General features: G+C 39.4%; 2 protein-coding genes across 6 annotated transcripts; one reads left to right on the top strand and one right to left on the bottom strand.

Annotated features, from left to right (window-relative positions):
• The first annotated feature begins 847 nt into the window (after positions 1-847).
• On the top strand, positions 848-5,635 carry LOC115022638 (E3 ubiquitin/ISG15 ligase TRIM25-like). Of its 5 annotated transcripts, none has more exons than XM_029453691.1 (8): positions 848-921; positions 1,676-1,829; positions 1,986-2,270; positions 2,401-2,718; positions 3,977-4,060; positions 4,160-4,238; positions 4,324-4,413; positions 5,062-5,635. In XM_029453691.1, the coding sequence occupies exons 3-8, from the start codon at positions 2,013-2,015 to the stop codon at positions 5,214-5,216; spliced, it is 984 nt and encodes a 327-aa protein (XP_029309551.1). In that variant the 5' UTR covers positions 848-921; positions 1,676-1,829; positions 1,986-2,012; the 3' UTR covers positions 5,217-5,635. The 5 variants fall into 5 exon arrangements, with proteins under 5 accessions (XP_029309551.1, XP_029309552.1, XP_029309548.1 ...); XM_029453692.1 differs by having other exon boundaries at positions 2,398-2,718; positions 5,119-5,635; XM_029453688.1 differs by having other exon boundaries at positions 2,398-2,718.
• A 1,777-nt stretch (positions 5,636-7,412) lies between these two features.
• Positions 7,413-12,600, bottom strand: tox4a (TOX high mobility group box family member 4 a). The gene is made up of 9 exons (XM_029454079.1): positions 12,053-12,600; positions 11,885-11,950; positions 11,473-11,763; positions 11,120-11,365; positions 10,648-10,977; positions 10,473-10,553; positions 9,659-10,375; positions 8,289-8,431; positions 7,413-8,205 (listed from the first exon to the last, which is right to left on the bottom strand). Exons 1-9 carry the CDS (start codon positions 12,155-12,157, stop codon positions 8,154-8,156), a joined length of 2,031 nt encoding a protein of 676 aa, XP_029309939.1. The 5' UTR covers positions 12,158-12,600; the 3' UTR covers positions 7,413-8,153.
• Positions 12,601-14,908: the final 2,308 nt, after the last annotated feature.

Below are 14,908 nucleotides of genomic sequence, written 5' to 3'. Positions count from 1 at the left end.
TAAAAGCACTCGTTATAAGAGGTTTCTACGTTTTAACTAATGGATTTGTTAATATTTAGGTTAACAGTTCAGTTATAAAGCACTGTTAAACTAAAGACAGGAGCTAGTTTGTTATTTTCAAAATAAGACAATGACTGAATATGTAGTGATGGGAGAAGTATCCAGGTCTTACTTAAGCGTTACTTAACCTCAGCGTAGAAATACTGTTAACAGTAAAAGTTCTGTATTTCAAATCTTACTTTAGGTAAAGTACAAAAGTATTAGCATCAAAATGTACTTCAAAATAACTTATTCTGCAGAATGGCCCATGTTGCAACAGTTAATGGTGGGGCTATTTTTGACTAATTTATAATCTGCCAGGTAGCTTAATCTGTAATAATATATGATCATTTGTTAGTTGATTTATACTATATAATCTAAAAGTAACTAGTAACTCAGGCTTTCAAATAAATGAAGTGGAGCAAAAAGTACAATACTTGCTGGAGTACAAAGAAGCATAATATATATTTTTGAGTTGCCACCGAGGTGACCATCATGCTTTGGTAGTGTTATTTTTAGTCAGTGGGTTACAGGAAAAGATGATTTATACAGGATATATTAATATATAATACAATCGTAGCTATACCTGTGCCGCGTTTTTTACTAAATATTTACATTTTGGTGAATTTACACCATGAAAAGACCTGCTACATTAGCTAGTAGCATCTTTTGTTTGTTTCATTTGCACTGTTACCATGGTTTTATGTTGCATATAGCATTATATTTGGTAGTTTTGATGAACGTTTTAATATCGCTGGACAAGAGAGAAACTGAAAGATTACGGTAAGTAAGTTTATACGTTGTGGGAGTTTTTTTCCGGCAACATATTGGCTATTAACGGGAGACCCACAAACTCAGCATTGTGCAAAACAACACATGCAGGTAAAGAATAATATCACTTATTTTGACTGAGATAACAATGTATGTACTTTTGTTAACTTAAAAACTCAACCCCGTCTTTGTTGTTCGTGTTAGAGTCTATTACATTTGTAAGGAAATGCAATGTAAGTACCGTGAGCTAAAATTTATTTTAATTTGACTAACTTTACCTTCTGATATAGCTTGGCAACTTTTTCTCTTTCTTTTTAAATGGTATGGCAAATTCTTACATTCTCATATAAAAATATAGTAATATAGACATCGGTTGCGTTTTATTACACAGTTTAAGATTGTTGTATCGCTCCTGCACAGCCATTGCAGTACATCCACACAGGTGTTTTCAGTTATGATTGGACTGAGAAACCAATAACATTAATGATAACTGTGCCATGTGGTGTTAGTTGAGAGTGACAGTCGCGTGCTAAAACAGCAGGACTGGATTTGGGACTCTCTTATTGCCCAGAGCTGTTATTCATGTTAATGATTAGTCGAGATGTCCTTTGTGGGAAAAGGACTATGCAGAGGTCGGTGTCTTCAACACATTTCAAATTCTCAAACTAGCTTCAACCAAAGTCAGCCTCAAAAGAGGTCTAATCAACCCATAAAACATATGTGTTTATTCTTACACTATCGTTATGAAGAAAAGTAAAAAGTAACAATTTGAACAATTATTGTCTTCTTTTGGTTCTATCTAATAATAACATTTTGGTTATGTAATCCTGTATTCAACTTTAAAATTGATATCTCATGTTTACAGGGCCAAGTTACTCTCGAGCCGACTCCTCTTAGGCCACGCCCCACCAGGAAGTACAACTATAAACTCAGCACCAGGGCTTTCACTTTTAGCAATGTGTTTACGGAAGATAGCAGACGAGCAATACTGAGGGCTTTACTCAGCTTTAACTTTAAAGGTAGGAATCATTGTACTGATTAACTGCCATGATCTTGTGCTAAGGCTCATGGGTTGTACATAACAAAAGAACAGAAGTGTTTACAAAGGAAGCAGCTGAGTGCTGGACAAACTCTGCAGTTAACTCCTTCCTGTCTGCTCTTTTCATGCTCACCAGCACTCTTTGAAGAAGTAGGGATCAAGAATGGAAGATACAGAGAAAACAAAGCTTGAGCAGATGCTGATATGCCCCGTGTGCCAGGACACCTTTAAGGATCCCCGGCAGCTGCCCTGTGGACACAGCATTTGTATGGTCTGTCTGGAAAACATGATGGATCACACCTCAGACTTTCCCTTCCGTTGCCCAGACTGTAGGACATTTTTTGGACCAATCATTGAGGTGCAGAAGAGCTACGCACTGGCCAACATCGTAGAGCATTTCAGGGTGAACAAGAGGAGCAGGGTATGGGCTATAATCACTTTTTTTTCACCTATAATCTCTTTAATCGAGACACTTAAAAGATGTGGAGAATAAAAGTGGGCAAATGTCTAACACCTTTTCCCACATGTCAATATCTAATGTTTGTCAGCAGGAAGAGCAGACAAAAAGCGTGTACTGCGACTGCTGCTTGGAAGAAAAAACTCTGGCCATCAAAACGTGTCTGAAGTGTGAAGTGTCGCTGTGCAAAGATCACCTCAAGGACCACCTGGAGCTGCCGGTGTTCACGGGACACCCCTTGGTAAGGCCTCTTGGGGACCTGCTGGAGAGGAAATGCCCGCATCACGAGGACAAGGTGCTGAGGTACTATTGCAACGCTTCTATGCGCTACATCTGCAACGTGTGCGCCCTGGAGAGCAAGCAGCACAATCTGGCCACGGAGGCCTCCTCTGTCCTGCGGAGACAGCTGACTGTGAGTTTGGAATGACAAACTGTTTCATTATATTACACAGGCACAATCTTGTTATCCTTTTGTTATTAAGGAAACATTAGGCTGGATTTACTAAGGATGTGGTAGCAACAGTGTCTTGTAAACAGAGAGGGAGTGACCACACTGGGGTAGAGAATTCCTGTTGCTGCATGTGTTCCAGAGAAACAGGATTTTCTGGTGCCTGAGAGTCTGAAAGTCTTGACTCTCACCTCCCCATTCCACCTCATTCATTCACCTCTTTACCTCCTAAACCCCATGTGTCATTACAAATGTGTGCTGTGCAGAAAAAAACTTTGTGCAACCTATAGAACTGTATTCTAAATTCTAGAGGGGATCTGAGAGTTTAAGACGTAGGGTTTACATGTTTCACTCATTGGAAACATGCAGCTTGTATGAAAAGCTGGAAAAGCTTATACATGATATATAAGGTACTGTCAGATACTGTAGCTTTTTTTCTCCTTAAGGCGTGACACTGCAGGCAGTGATCCTTTGTGAGAGTTTGAGCTATTTTGCGTCAATCGCATGTCTTATTTCAGACCAGTGGAAATAAAACAATACACATTGAGGTGTTTATTTTACATTGGCTAATGCCTCATTTGTATATTTAAACATTAAACATTTCTGTAAACTTGTAATACAGAAAATAATTGTCATAATGTAATAATAATGATAATACTTTTATTTATAAAGCGCTTTTCAAAACAAGTTATAAAGTGCTAACAAAACATAATAAAACAACAGCAAATCTGAAATAGTGAGTTTTTAAAAGTGACTTAAAAGAAGAAGTGTGTTAGCTTCCCTGATCTCCTCCGGCAGGTCGTTCCAGAAAAGGTCGGGTTACCTCAGTTTTCACAAGGAATGACCTACCGGAGGATCTGATTTCTCATACCAGAAATCTCCACTTCTGTCAGACATACACCAAACCTTCCAGTGTTATTCCTATCTACATGCTGAAGGGTGTTACAGAGGGGCTTTGTTCATATCTCATTCATAGCCTGATTTATACAACATCTTATTCATAAAAACATGGCAAATATAGATTTTCTTTTGGCCGTTGACAGTATTTTCTGATTTATGGAGTGATACAAAGAGATCTTCATAATTCCCTCAGTAAAAACCTTTGAGTCTAACATGCCATCAAAATGAAACAATAATTCTTAATAAGGTGTGTGTGTGTGTGTGTGTGTGTGTGTGTGTGTGTGTGTGTGTGTGTGTGTGTGTGTGTGTGTGTGTGTGACAGGAGTACATGGACCAACGCTTCGACATGCTCAAGGAGCAAATTGGAGAATCGAGAGACAAACTGCAAAAAGACATCCAACATAAAGTATGCTCTGTTTGCTAAATTCTCATTATCTATTTTTAAGGGTGTACAGTTTGTTTTCAACACATTTTCCAGATCTAATAAGTATTTTCCTCCCGACAGAAAGTGAAACCGGCCGTCTCGCCCCTCAACAGTGTCACAGTGGTGCTGCTTTTTCTGTGGTTCATTGTTCTGTATTACGGTAAGAAATATGCTAACCCTAGTGTTGTGTTAGTCGTGTATGTGTGAGCGTGCACTCGCTGATGTCTGTCTTTGTTTCCCACCAGCTTACAACTACTCTGTGGAGAACCAGATGCTAACAGAAGCGCTGGACAAACAGCAGAACCTTGTGCATCACATTTATTCCACCATTGCAGGTAAAAATGGCAGCTTCATATCAGACGCAGATAGCGTAAAGTGTAACATCAACAAGTGGTTTTGCAGGTTGTTATGAGTTGGACTTTTTCAGGCAGAGTAATTTCCTGGAGTCTTTGCTGGTTGCCGGTCTAGGGCGGAACTGCACTGAGGGAAATGAAGCGGGAGTACAGCATTTAGTTTGTCACTGTAGGCCCACTCATTTTCTATGCATTTTAAATAAAGTTGCTTATAAACATCTGCCATAGCCTAGTGTAAGTGCAGACATGTGACTTTTTTGTCTTGTCTTTTCCAAAGACCTTGAATTCTCCTTCACATCTTTCCTGCCTTTAGTTAGGGAAAGACCTGGGACGTCATTTCTTTGACTATTCGACTGCAGCCTAGCTGTTTCCCTGTGCTTTCAGTTTTATGCTATGCTAAGCTAAGCTAACCAGCGGCTGGCTGTAGCTTCATAAAGAGGATCGTACATTACATGAGAGTGTCATCGTCCCTCTTATCTTACTCTTGGCCAGACGGGCATATACGTGTATATTTCCTAAAATTTCAAACTATTCCTTTAATCGCCTCCATCTCCATCTTGGTGCTGTGCCAAAAGAAAAAAGGACACAAGTTGAAGTCAGCTAATGTCTGATTTGATGCTCCACTTACAGGGAAACCTCCTGAGGAACTCAACCAACTTGTAAAATCTTTTCTTTTTCTTTACAAAGAACTCTTGGTTGATCATCCAAAAAAGAGCCACAAACCTCCAGAGACAGAAGATCAAGGAGACGATCTGTTGAAACATTGGAATGGAAATATTAGTTAAAAGCAATCGATGGGAGTGTTTGTGTTGGCGCACATTGAATAGCCTGATGGAGATGCTATAACCTGTGGCCTGTACTGGCAGTGTGATGCTGACTGTGTAGAAACTCATTGTTTGTATCAAAGAGAGCTAAGCAGACGACGAGTGTGTGTACATGAACATTAATACCCTGGTTTGGATCATATACGATGTTAACAAGGTTATTCACATCTCTGTCATCATGATTCTAATATTATCCAGGCTTCTGATCGTAAGCATCGTTTCTGTACCGACTAAGTTGCCTCAATATTTGAGGATGATCTGTTTGGTTTCTGTCTGCCTGGACTCTGCTGCATTTACCTCTGTGGTTTTATTTACATTAGATTCATCTTAATGTTCAGTAATGGAAGAAGAGAGCAACAATAAAATGATAATTTGCATCACTATTGTTAGACTTTCACTTTTGTTTCAGCATGTACACCGTCATTACATTGTTAAACATCACATTTTGTTTCATGACTGACTGGCTGACTTGATTTGAGGACCTGCTGGTATGGCAAAGAAGGACCGGAAACCTGGATGAAGTTTTTACATCGCCACAGTATCCCAGTTTCTATCTGAATACTTACATACACAGGCTAATTAAAATTGGGATAAAGGCCAGAAACCAGAATAGGCCTATAGTGTTTACATGGAATTTGGGAAAACTCCAATAACCGACCATAACATGGATACTAGTGTGTATTTAAACACACTTATTGTTACGCTGACCAGATTCTCAAATGTTTCTGTAGCCACTATGAGCTACAGGTCGTACCTGAAGTCAGGCTGCAGCAGCAAAACCCCTGAGTGTATTAAATCAAGCACACTGCTTAACTTGTAAGCAAAATAATTATTTCAGATATTACACTTTAAAAAAGTCTTCCAGTATAATGCATATGGAGATACTCTGACACAGCTGTCAATGAAAAACAAATGTGCTTTAAAAACGTAGTATTTGTTCCTTTGAGAGTCAGATGTAAATAACCAACAATACAGGACAAACACACTTCAGTAAAAAGGCACCTGCAGAATATCACGCAATTGCATAAGGCACATATTTTGTGATTTATTTGACAAGAAATGAGCAGCACATAGTGAGGAAGAGTGGAGAGGTGAAATTAAAATAACATTTGAAGTGAGGCAGAGATCATTCATCAATAACGCTTGTCTGAGCTGGCGACAGAGTTATGTCGGCCTCTGCTGGTGAGAGAGAACTTGTAGTTTGTGGTGAATGTTGATGTAATGCAAGTGTTATTATAAAGCACGCTTCAGCAACTCAAAGTGCTTTACTTAAAACATCCAAATCAAGAATAAAGGTTAGAGTGCAGTGTAAGAAATGAATAATTACTTGATTTAATAAAAGGCAAACAGAAAAGTATTCAGCCTTTATTTGAAAGAAGGGAGAGTTGTTCCAGATGGACGCTGCTTCTTCATGTTTAGTTCTGGATGGTTCATAATGCAGAAGATCAGACATGTATTTAAACCATCCCGTGCTTTAAAAACCAGCAGTAGTATTTTGAAATCAATTCTTTTGACAGACAGGAAGCCAGTGTTTGAATAGACCAACATATACATTTACAGACTTAGTTTAAATAAATGGTTTTGAAATCCAACTGTTAGCATGTATGTTACATTCTGACTATGTATGCTTTTATGTTTCAAAATAAATGCCAGGAGATTGTAGCTGGGTACTTACATACAGCACATATCATTTAAAATAACAAAGACACATATCCAGACTACATCGACCTCATTATTCAACAATAAACTTGTGTACTCAGAACTTGTAAGATGTAACTCTAACAGTCTACAGATGGGGCTCAAACTCTGACTTTGTCAAATGTTTATTGGAGAAGATATTCAGCTTCTTGAGTCTCCATTAAATGATTCCTCTCATTGTTCCAGCTTCTCTATTCTAATCAAACAGATGAAGGAACTGAAATCAATCTTTTGATTGGATGTAACCTTTGCTGAACACCGGCCATTTTGATCACAAGAGCTAAGTACAGGATAATGGAAAATGCCAAAAATACACAGTAACAGAAATGGAGGAGTCTGAAATATCTAGCTGAAAGTTGCCAACACCAGCCACTATAAGCTACTGGTCACACCAGAGCAAGTCAGGCTGTGCATTCAACTGAGCAGCCTTGCTTTGAGAGACGCAGCAAAAACAGAAAGCACGGGATTGAGCAAATCTGCTCATTTATTAAGAAAACATGAAAGTCGAGCATTTTGTAACAACGATCTGAACAGAATGTTTTACAAAATAAAAAAAAAGGCAATAATAAACCTAGAATGCCACTATTCTGAGCAAAACAAGGTATACACGGTGGAACAAACTATATTCCCACTCAAAGCAAGGCATAGCTTTAGTCTGAGTATGTAGTAAAGACAGAATTGGAATTGTTTCACTTGCTTAGAGACACGAAAGCCCAAAACATTTCAGAGCATGAATTTCAAACCAGTAAGCCGGACAATCACGTCTCTAGCTGCTGAAAAACGTTGAAATGTTCTTTGTCAGAGCGTTTTGAGAAATGGACTTCAACATGTTACAGTAGGCCAGTGTAAACTGAACCGTTCTCTTGAACACCTTTGATACTTCTTTGTGCTGATCTTTGCTTTAGCTGCCTTGAAGTCCTTTGGTGCCCGACTGAAAGCTGTATACATAATGAAACACAACACTACATTATTGTCTTCACCTTTCATGAGAATAGTCTGTATGCCAAAAATATTAACATTGAATCACTGTCCTAATTTAGTAGCAATACTGCTTGTTTATTGTCCTGAACAGCAACTGGACAAAACAGTGAAAAGCATTTCTGACATTTCTGCGCAGCACCAGCTCTGCATCCGTCCTTTGACTAGTAACACTGGCTCCTTGTGGAAAACAAGTTTTCTGTTGATGTGATCGGTAGCTCTCTATTTCACCATGGTCTGATTCCTGATCGAGCACCACGCCTTGAATATGTTTCTGAAAAACAGAAGACAGAAAGGTTCTCTAATGTCTGCTGAAAACAACATTCAAACAAGTGCGTGTTTCAAACCTGTACACACCTGCAGTGATTGGCCACACATTCGTTGCTGCAGTATTCTTTGTCCCAGTCGTTGCTCTCTACGGCCGCGTTTCTACAGCCCGTCCTCACACACACGCTTCTCAAAGTTGCCGCATCGCTGGAACCATTCACCTCCATCTCTTCCTAAAAAAAAAGAAAAAAAAGAAAAAAAAAAAAGGGGGAAAAAATATTTTGTAATATATTTGGAAGAGCATCATTAATATGGATACCGGCTATTTTATGTACGGATCTGGGCTCGCCACAGTGGGTGATCATATAATACCGGGGTCATTTTCCCCACAAAGCCCTGTGACACAGTGAAAGCAAAAGATTTGGCGGCACTCGACTTGTGTTGCTCAAAGCGCCGTAAAAGAGTCAACAGCAATGACCCGGTTACTTAAGATAATCCACAGAGCTTGTTGTGAGCAGGTTCATATAGGAGCGGTTTCCTTTCTACCGACCTACACCCGCCAACGAGTGACCACGAGCCCCTCGTCTACGAGCAGATTCACGCTGCTGCGGTTGGTGGCAGAACTTTTTAATAAACTTTTCAGATTTGCTGCTTTGTCTTCATGGTGTTGTTTCTGACCGATACATGAGTCTGTGTTCGACTTCCATTCAACTTATATCACTTCTAAAAACATTTGGTTGGAACAGTTGAATATTTCAATAATAATTTTAATTGTGCTTTGTATGGGTAATTGGTTTAGATCCATTTCTGGATTCATTTTCACTTTGATATAAAATAAAATAAAGTTTTTTTTTTCTTGAGTGACAACAAAACATTTTTTTGTATCTTCTCCAAATCAATGGTGTGAAACAAACAAGATGTTTCAGCTCTGTTGTCGTATTAAACCTGTAGGATCACATGTATCATCTTCTGACTGTGAGACAGGAAAGGCAAAGATTTAAAACATTGACCCAGTTCAGTCTGAATAATAGCAGCACATCTGAAAATTAGGAATATGTTGCTACGACAGGATAATTATTAATTTTACATTGTTTTATTAACTCATTTTATTGTATTTAAGTTGTATAATTATACTATTATACCATTTCATTGATTTAGTTTGTATTTCATGCAGTTTTAATATTATTACTGTATTATAGCTTTTAAATATTGGTCTCAAATTGTTATATTTTCACTAGTTCTGTCTTAGTTTCACTCGTCAGTCATCTATGCTGCACTAACCTGTATGAAAAGTACAAATAAAGTTTGATTGATTGTTGGAAATTGGAAGCCAGTTGCAAAGAAGTGCAATATCCAAAATTGTGAAATCTTCTACAATCAAATCAAAGAGTTATTTTTTGGATAAACAAGATCCCAGCCTCACACAAAACAAACAATAGCAATGAATTAAGAACATTTACCTCTTCTGAATGCAGCACTTCTGTAACTACATCATCATCTGTACTGCCTGACGTGTCTGCAGAATGCACCACCTGCAACGACACGACGGGTGCAGACTGGGCAGACGCCGTTGCAGTAGACGACACAGCCATTGTATTAGGGACGATAATCGGCAGGGTCTCTTTGCCCTGCAAGGACGCGGGAACTATTTTTATCTGGAGTGGAGGCGGAGGTGTCGCAGTGATGGTCACAGGGAAACCCTGCGTGGTGCATCCCTCTCGCGGCTTGGCCTGTAAGGGTGGTGGTGCAGGTGCCATTTGTTGGAGCCGCGGCGGGGGCGGTGCGCTCTGCATCTGCTGCAGCGGCGGTGGCTGACGAGAGGCACCCGACAATAGCAGTGTGGGCTGCAAAGTGCGGACTCCTCCGGGCAACATGGTCACCACCTGGCCACCCGCCTGCAGCATGTGCTTTGGGATTATGATCTTGGTGATGGTCTGGGCCGGGGGTGACGCAGCAGCTGGAGCCGGGGCTTTGTTTGCCCCAGTGCGGGAACGTGTGGTCATCTCCGGGACATCCAGGATGATGTTGGAGGCACAAATGTTGGTGATGGTGTTCTCTTCCAGGCTGTTGGTAGCCTGACGGACGGCCTGATGACCAGCAAAGGGAAGAGCTGCAGGTGTCGGACTAACCACTGGTGGAGGAGGTGAAGGGACGGTCTCCATCTCCTCAGTGGCAGGCTGAGGTGAAAACAGACAACAAATTTGAAAAGCCATAAGAATTTAAATCTCATTCAGCAATCAAGTGTTTTTCCTTTAGAGGACAACATGATCTTACCTGTGTGAGCTGGTTGGCTTTATAAGCTGCCAGTGCTTTCAAATACTCCCTTTTGGCGGCTTCAGTCTTTCTCTTATACACCTAGTGGAGACAAGTACCACCGTTGTGAATCCATTTTTCACCCCAAAACGGACACAGGGCATTAATATACCTAAATAAGAATGTGTTCTTGTACCTGTTTCTGTTCCTCACCCAGGCTGTCCCACATGGAGGCCACAATCTTTGACACCTCCCCAAAAGAGGCGTTGGGGTTTTGGCCCTTAATGGCTGCCTGGGTGTCTCTGAAGAACAGGGCGTACGCTGAAACGGGCTTCTGTGGTTCATTTGGGTCTTTCTTCTTCCTTAATTTCTTAGCGCCCATCGCCCCGGCCACTGAGGCCATTGTGGCTGGTTTACCCCCGCCCCTCCTGGCCGTCGCTGGAGACACAGATGTAGGAGCTGGGTGGGAGGACATGTGGGAGAGGGAAGAGGAGAGATACATGGGGGTGTCTACCAGCACACTCCTCTGAATGGGGAGAGGAAAAGTGGAAGAGAGGGGAGAGGACATATTAGCTGTAAGATCCTAAACATAGTATGGAATCCAAAATGTATACAAGAATACATGCAGGCAAACATTAACATAGGCCTCTACAGGTGTAACCCCTCACCTTGAAGTCGTCCATGTCCTCATCCTGCAGGGAGCTGGCTGGTGATGGAGTTGCTGAGAGTGGCTGGTCCGGTGTCTCTGTATGATGCCCAATCCTATCACCCCCGAGACCCAGTGCCAGCTCCGATGGGTTAATAGTGCTCAATTGGCTGCTTACCAAAAGACTGTGACTGATGTCACCAAGTTGGACGTCAATGGTCATGGGGGAGGAACTGCTGAAATGTGAACCACTGGAACTCCCCAGTTCCTGCACGGGAATGAGAACACAAAAAGTTGCAAACACATGCACAAACAAATAACATTTTAACACACTAAAAAGCATTCTGTATGAGGGACCACATGTAGAGCACTCACCAGAGCAGAAGAGCTGAGCAGGGCTCCCCCTCCAGCCTGGCCCATTGCCCCAAGGTTCAGCTGCTCCAGGCCTTGAGACCCAGAGTTCACAAAGGTGGAAGCGAAGGAAGGGTCATTGGCCGCCACCACCAGGTTGCTAACAAGGCTACGGGGGCCTGAAGGCCCCCCGGTGCTGTCTGACAACTCATAGTGGGACACTCCATCACTGATGCTCAGAGTCGGGTCGGGATCCAGGGAGATGGGGGGAATCTCAAAAACTTCGTCCCCGAGACTGGGAGTATGGAATGTCTGCTATATGTGGAAAAGAGACAGAGCAATGGGTCAGTCCTACTGCGCTGAAACACGAGTAAAGATAAATACAACGAAGACGTATTACCCTTCACTAACATGTTACTTCAATTAACTCACTCACCTCAGCAGACAAAAAAGGGTGTCCCGCGCCACTGATGGTGAGATAACTGTCGCCGCCTTCTGGAAACTGAAACAAACCGTTAGCATGAAACTAACTAATGTGCAACTTCGACATATATATTAGTCAAAGCGGACAATTTCAAAGAAATACCGGTTAACTTTGTGTTACCTTATTTTCCTCAGAGTATCCGCCATATGCTTGGGTGTCCAAAAACTCCGAATCAACATTTTGAGCACAACCATCCGACAGGTCAGAGTAAAAATTGAGGTCCATTTTGAGATGATTTACTCCAAACAAACTATCACACACGTTGTATACTTTGTTGAAAAGTGGGATTTCTTAGTTTCCTACCCATTGAGGTCGACTATCCCGACATTCACTAGAACTGCTAACGTTAGCTGATAGCTAGCTAATCTCTGCCGGTTAGCATAACGTTACGGTCGAAGAGATGATGCTAAGCTACTTTAGCTTCAAAGCCCAAGGCAGAACTGGGACAAGGGAGTAATTTAAGGCTTATAGCAGCCAAATAATCACAGTTTCCAAAATACTACGTATTAGCTCCACAGGGAGCAAAGTTTACAGGAGGCTCAACCTATTTTATACAGTCTATGGGCCCAACACAACCCCATTCATATACTGGTGTGATGCTACCACCATGTCCGAATAGCTAGTGTTGGATTCACGGGCTGTGGGAAATAATGGTATCGACACTTACCTAAAGTATTTGCTTTCTGCCGGCTATGCGACTTGCTGAAACTAGACGTTTAAGAAACATATAGCTTTTTTCGCCAACAAAGATCAAACTATTATTTACAATCATAACGTTTTGTTTGGTCAATTAAAATAGCCAGTGAAATGTCAGAAGTCAGTCTTGTTACCATTTCCATTTGAAGTCTTCCCCTGGGGTCATATGATAGAGAAAAACATGTGTAATTCCCATAGACCAGGGGTGTCAAACTCATTTTAGTTCAGGGGCCACATGCAGCACAATTTGATCTCAAGTGGGACAGACCAGTAAAATCAGAGCATAATAACCTATAAATAACGACAACTCCGAATGTTCCCCTTCGTTTTAGTGCAAAAAGTACACGTACATTCTGAAAATGTTTCTATTTGATCTTTTTACAAAACATTATGAACAACCTGACATTTCTTAAGAAAAAGAGGTGCAATTTCAACAATAGTATGCCTCAGCTGATCATTTACACATGTGAATTACAACTTACAGATCACAGTGTATCTACAAAGGCACAAAACATTTTGTCACGGGTATCTAGAACAGTATTTTACTTTATGATCAAAACAACTAATTTTACACTTTGCAAAGTCATCCCGTTTGACACCCCTGCCATCGACTGTATATATAAGGTAAATCCATGTGAACAGGTTTGTTAAGTTTTATCTACTGTTGTACCAGCCTACTGAATAGTACATTATATATTATATATTTTTTATCGGTATCAATTGTATACAGTGGGCTGACTATGCATTGTAAATTTCAAGTTTATAATGACCATATTATTCCCATATATTACAATTTGTTTTCTAGATATTGAATGATGAGTCTCAATATTTTTAGTATACGGTAGCCATGCTGTAATATTGATTTAGGTCACCGTAGTTCTTTTTATTATTTTATTTTGAAATATATGGCTACAGAACCATACAACAGCATATAATGGCAGAAAGAGGTCAAAGGTCAAGTGTTAATTGAGTGAGTCATGATCCGAGAGCTCCGATTGTTAATCAGTTGTTTCCTAGTATTATTTACCTAAAACAGAACATTTGAGGAAATGGCATTTATCATAACTCTATTGATTATTGTAGACAGCTCCTAGAGTACATAAGTGTAAAAAGGCCCCTTTTTACTGTTTATTTTACAAATATTTTGAACTGTACATAAAAACTGTTAATCAGTTGTTTTCCTAGGATTATTATTATTTTTTTTTTCTCACCGTCATGTTTGTGAAAATGTGCTAGTGTAGGCCTACTTAAAAAATAAATACTGTCCTCACACTTGCAAACGGGCATTTTAAGTGAGAGATAGAATAAACTAAGGCTATAGTTAAAATACATACTTAATCACTTTAACTCTTACCGACTTTCATTTAGTGCGAATATGTGGTAATATTTATTTAAAAATATTATATCCCTTCTTCAGCAGAGCTCAGTGAGTTGCATCATTTCACTTCAAGGTTTTTAATTAATCAATGCTACAACATTTTAGTTTTTTGTTGGACTTTGCATCCCTGAGTTAAAACCTCTCAGGCAGCAGGGCCTCCTGCCTCCTTATACAAACCCAAATCATGGTCCATCCTTTGAATACCGGGGAAAACTTGTCTCCAACGTCAAAAACCAGCACCAGTGTTTCACTATTGAGCCCACTTTCTCATTTTTGTTCATATATAGTGGTATTCTACACATTCTATGCCAGCATTACTTTTCACACTTTCATCGCATGCATTTTATATAAAAAATAAATAATAATTAATAAATATATATATTAATAAATATATATAAATATATATATTAATAAATATATATTAATAAATATATATAAATAAATATATATATATATATATAAATATATATATTTATATATATTAATAAATATATTTATATATATTAATAAATATATTTATATTAATAAATATATTTATATATATATATATATATATAGTTTCCTAGTAAAAGTCAGCTTTTTAAAAACCAACATGGCTCAGTTCAAAATGTTGTTTCAAAACAAAACTCATCTCTTCTCATGATTCGACATCAGATGATTTGCTACCACTATTGTTCATAGTGACGTTTATTAGAGACAGACTGAAGTCTCTTCTCTCACTGGATTTAAATTAATAATTTATTATTATTTATTAATAATATATATATATTATATAAAATATATATATAAAAATATATATATTTTATATAAAATATATACATCGTTAGAAAAGCAAGTTTAGTAATAGATACTTATTTAGTTTTGAATATAGCCCAATAACCCATGAACACATCTCAGCTACA

The sequence above is a fragment of the Cottoperca gobio genome, chromosome 17, assembly GCF_900634415.1.
Source record: "Cottoperca gobio chromosome 17, fCotGob3.1, whole genome shotgun sequence".
Classification (NCBI taxonomy): domain Eukaryota; kingdom Metazoa; phylum Chordata; class Actinopteri; order Perciformes; family Bovichtidae; genus Cottoperca; species Cottoperca gobio.
This window is presented reverse-complemented; position numbering and strand designations above follow the sequence as displayed.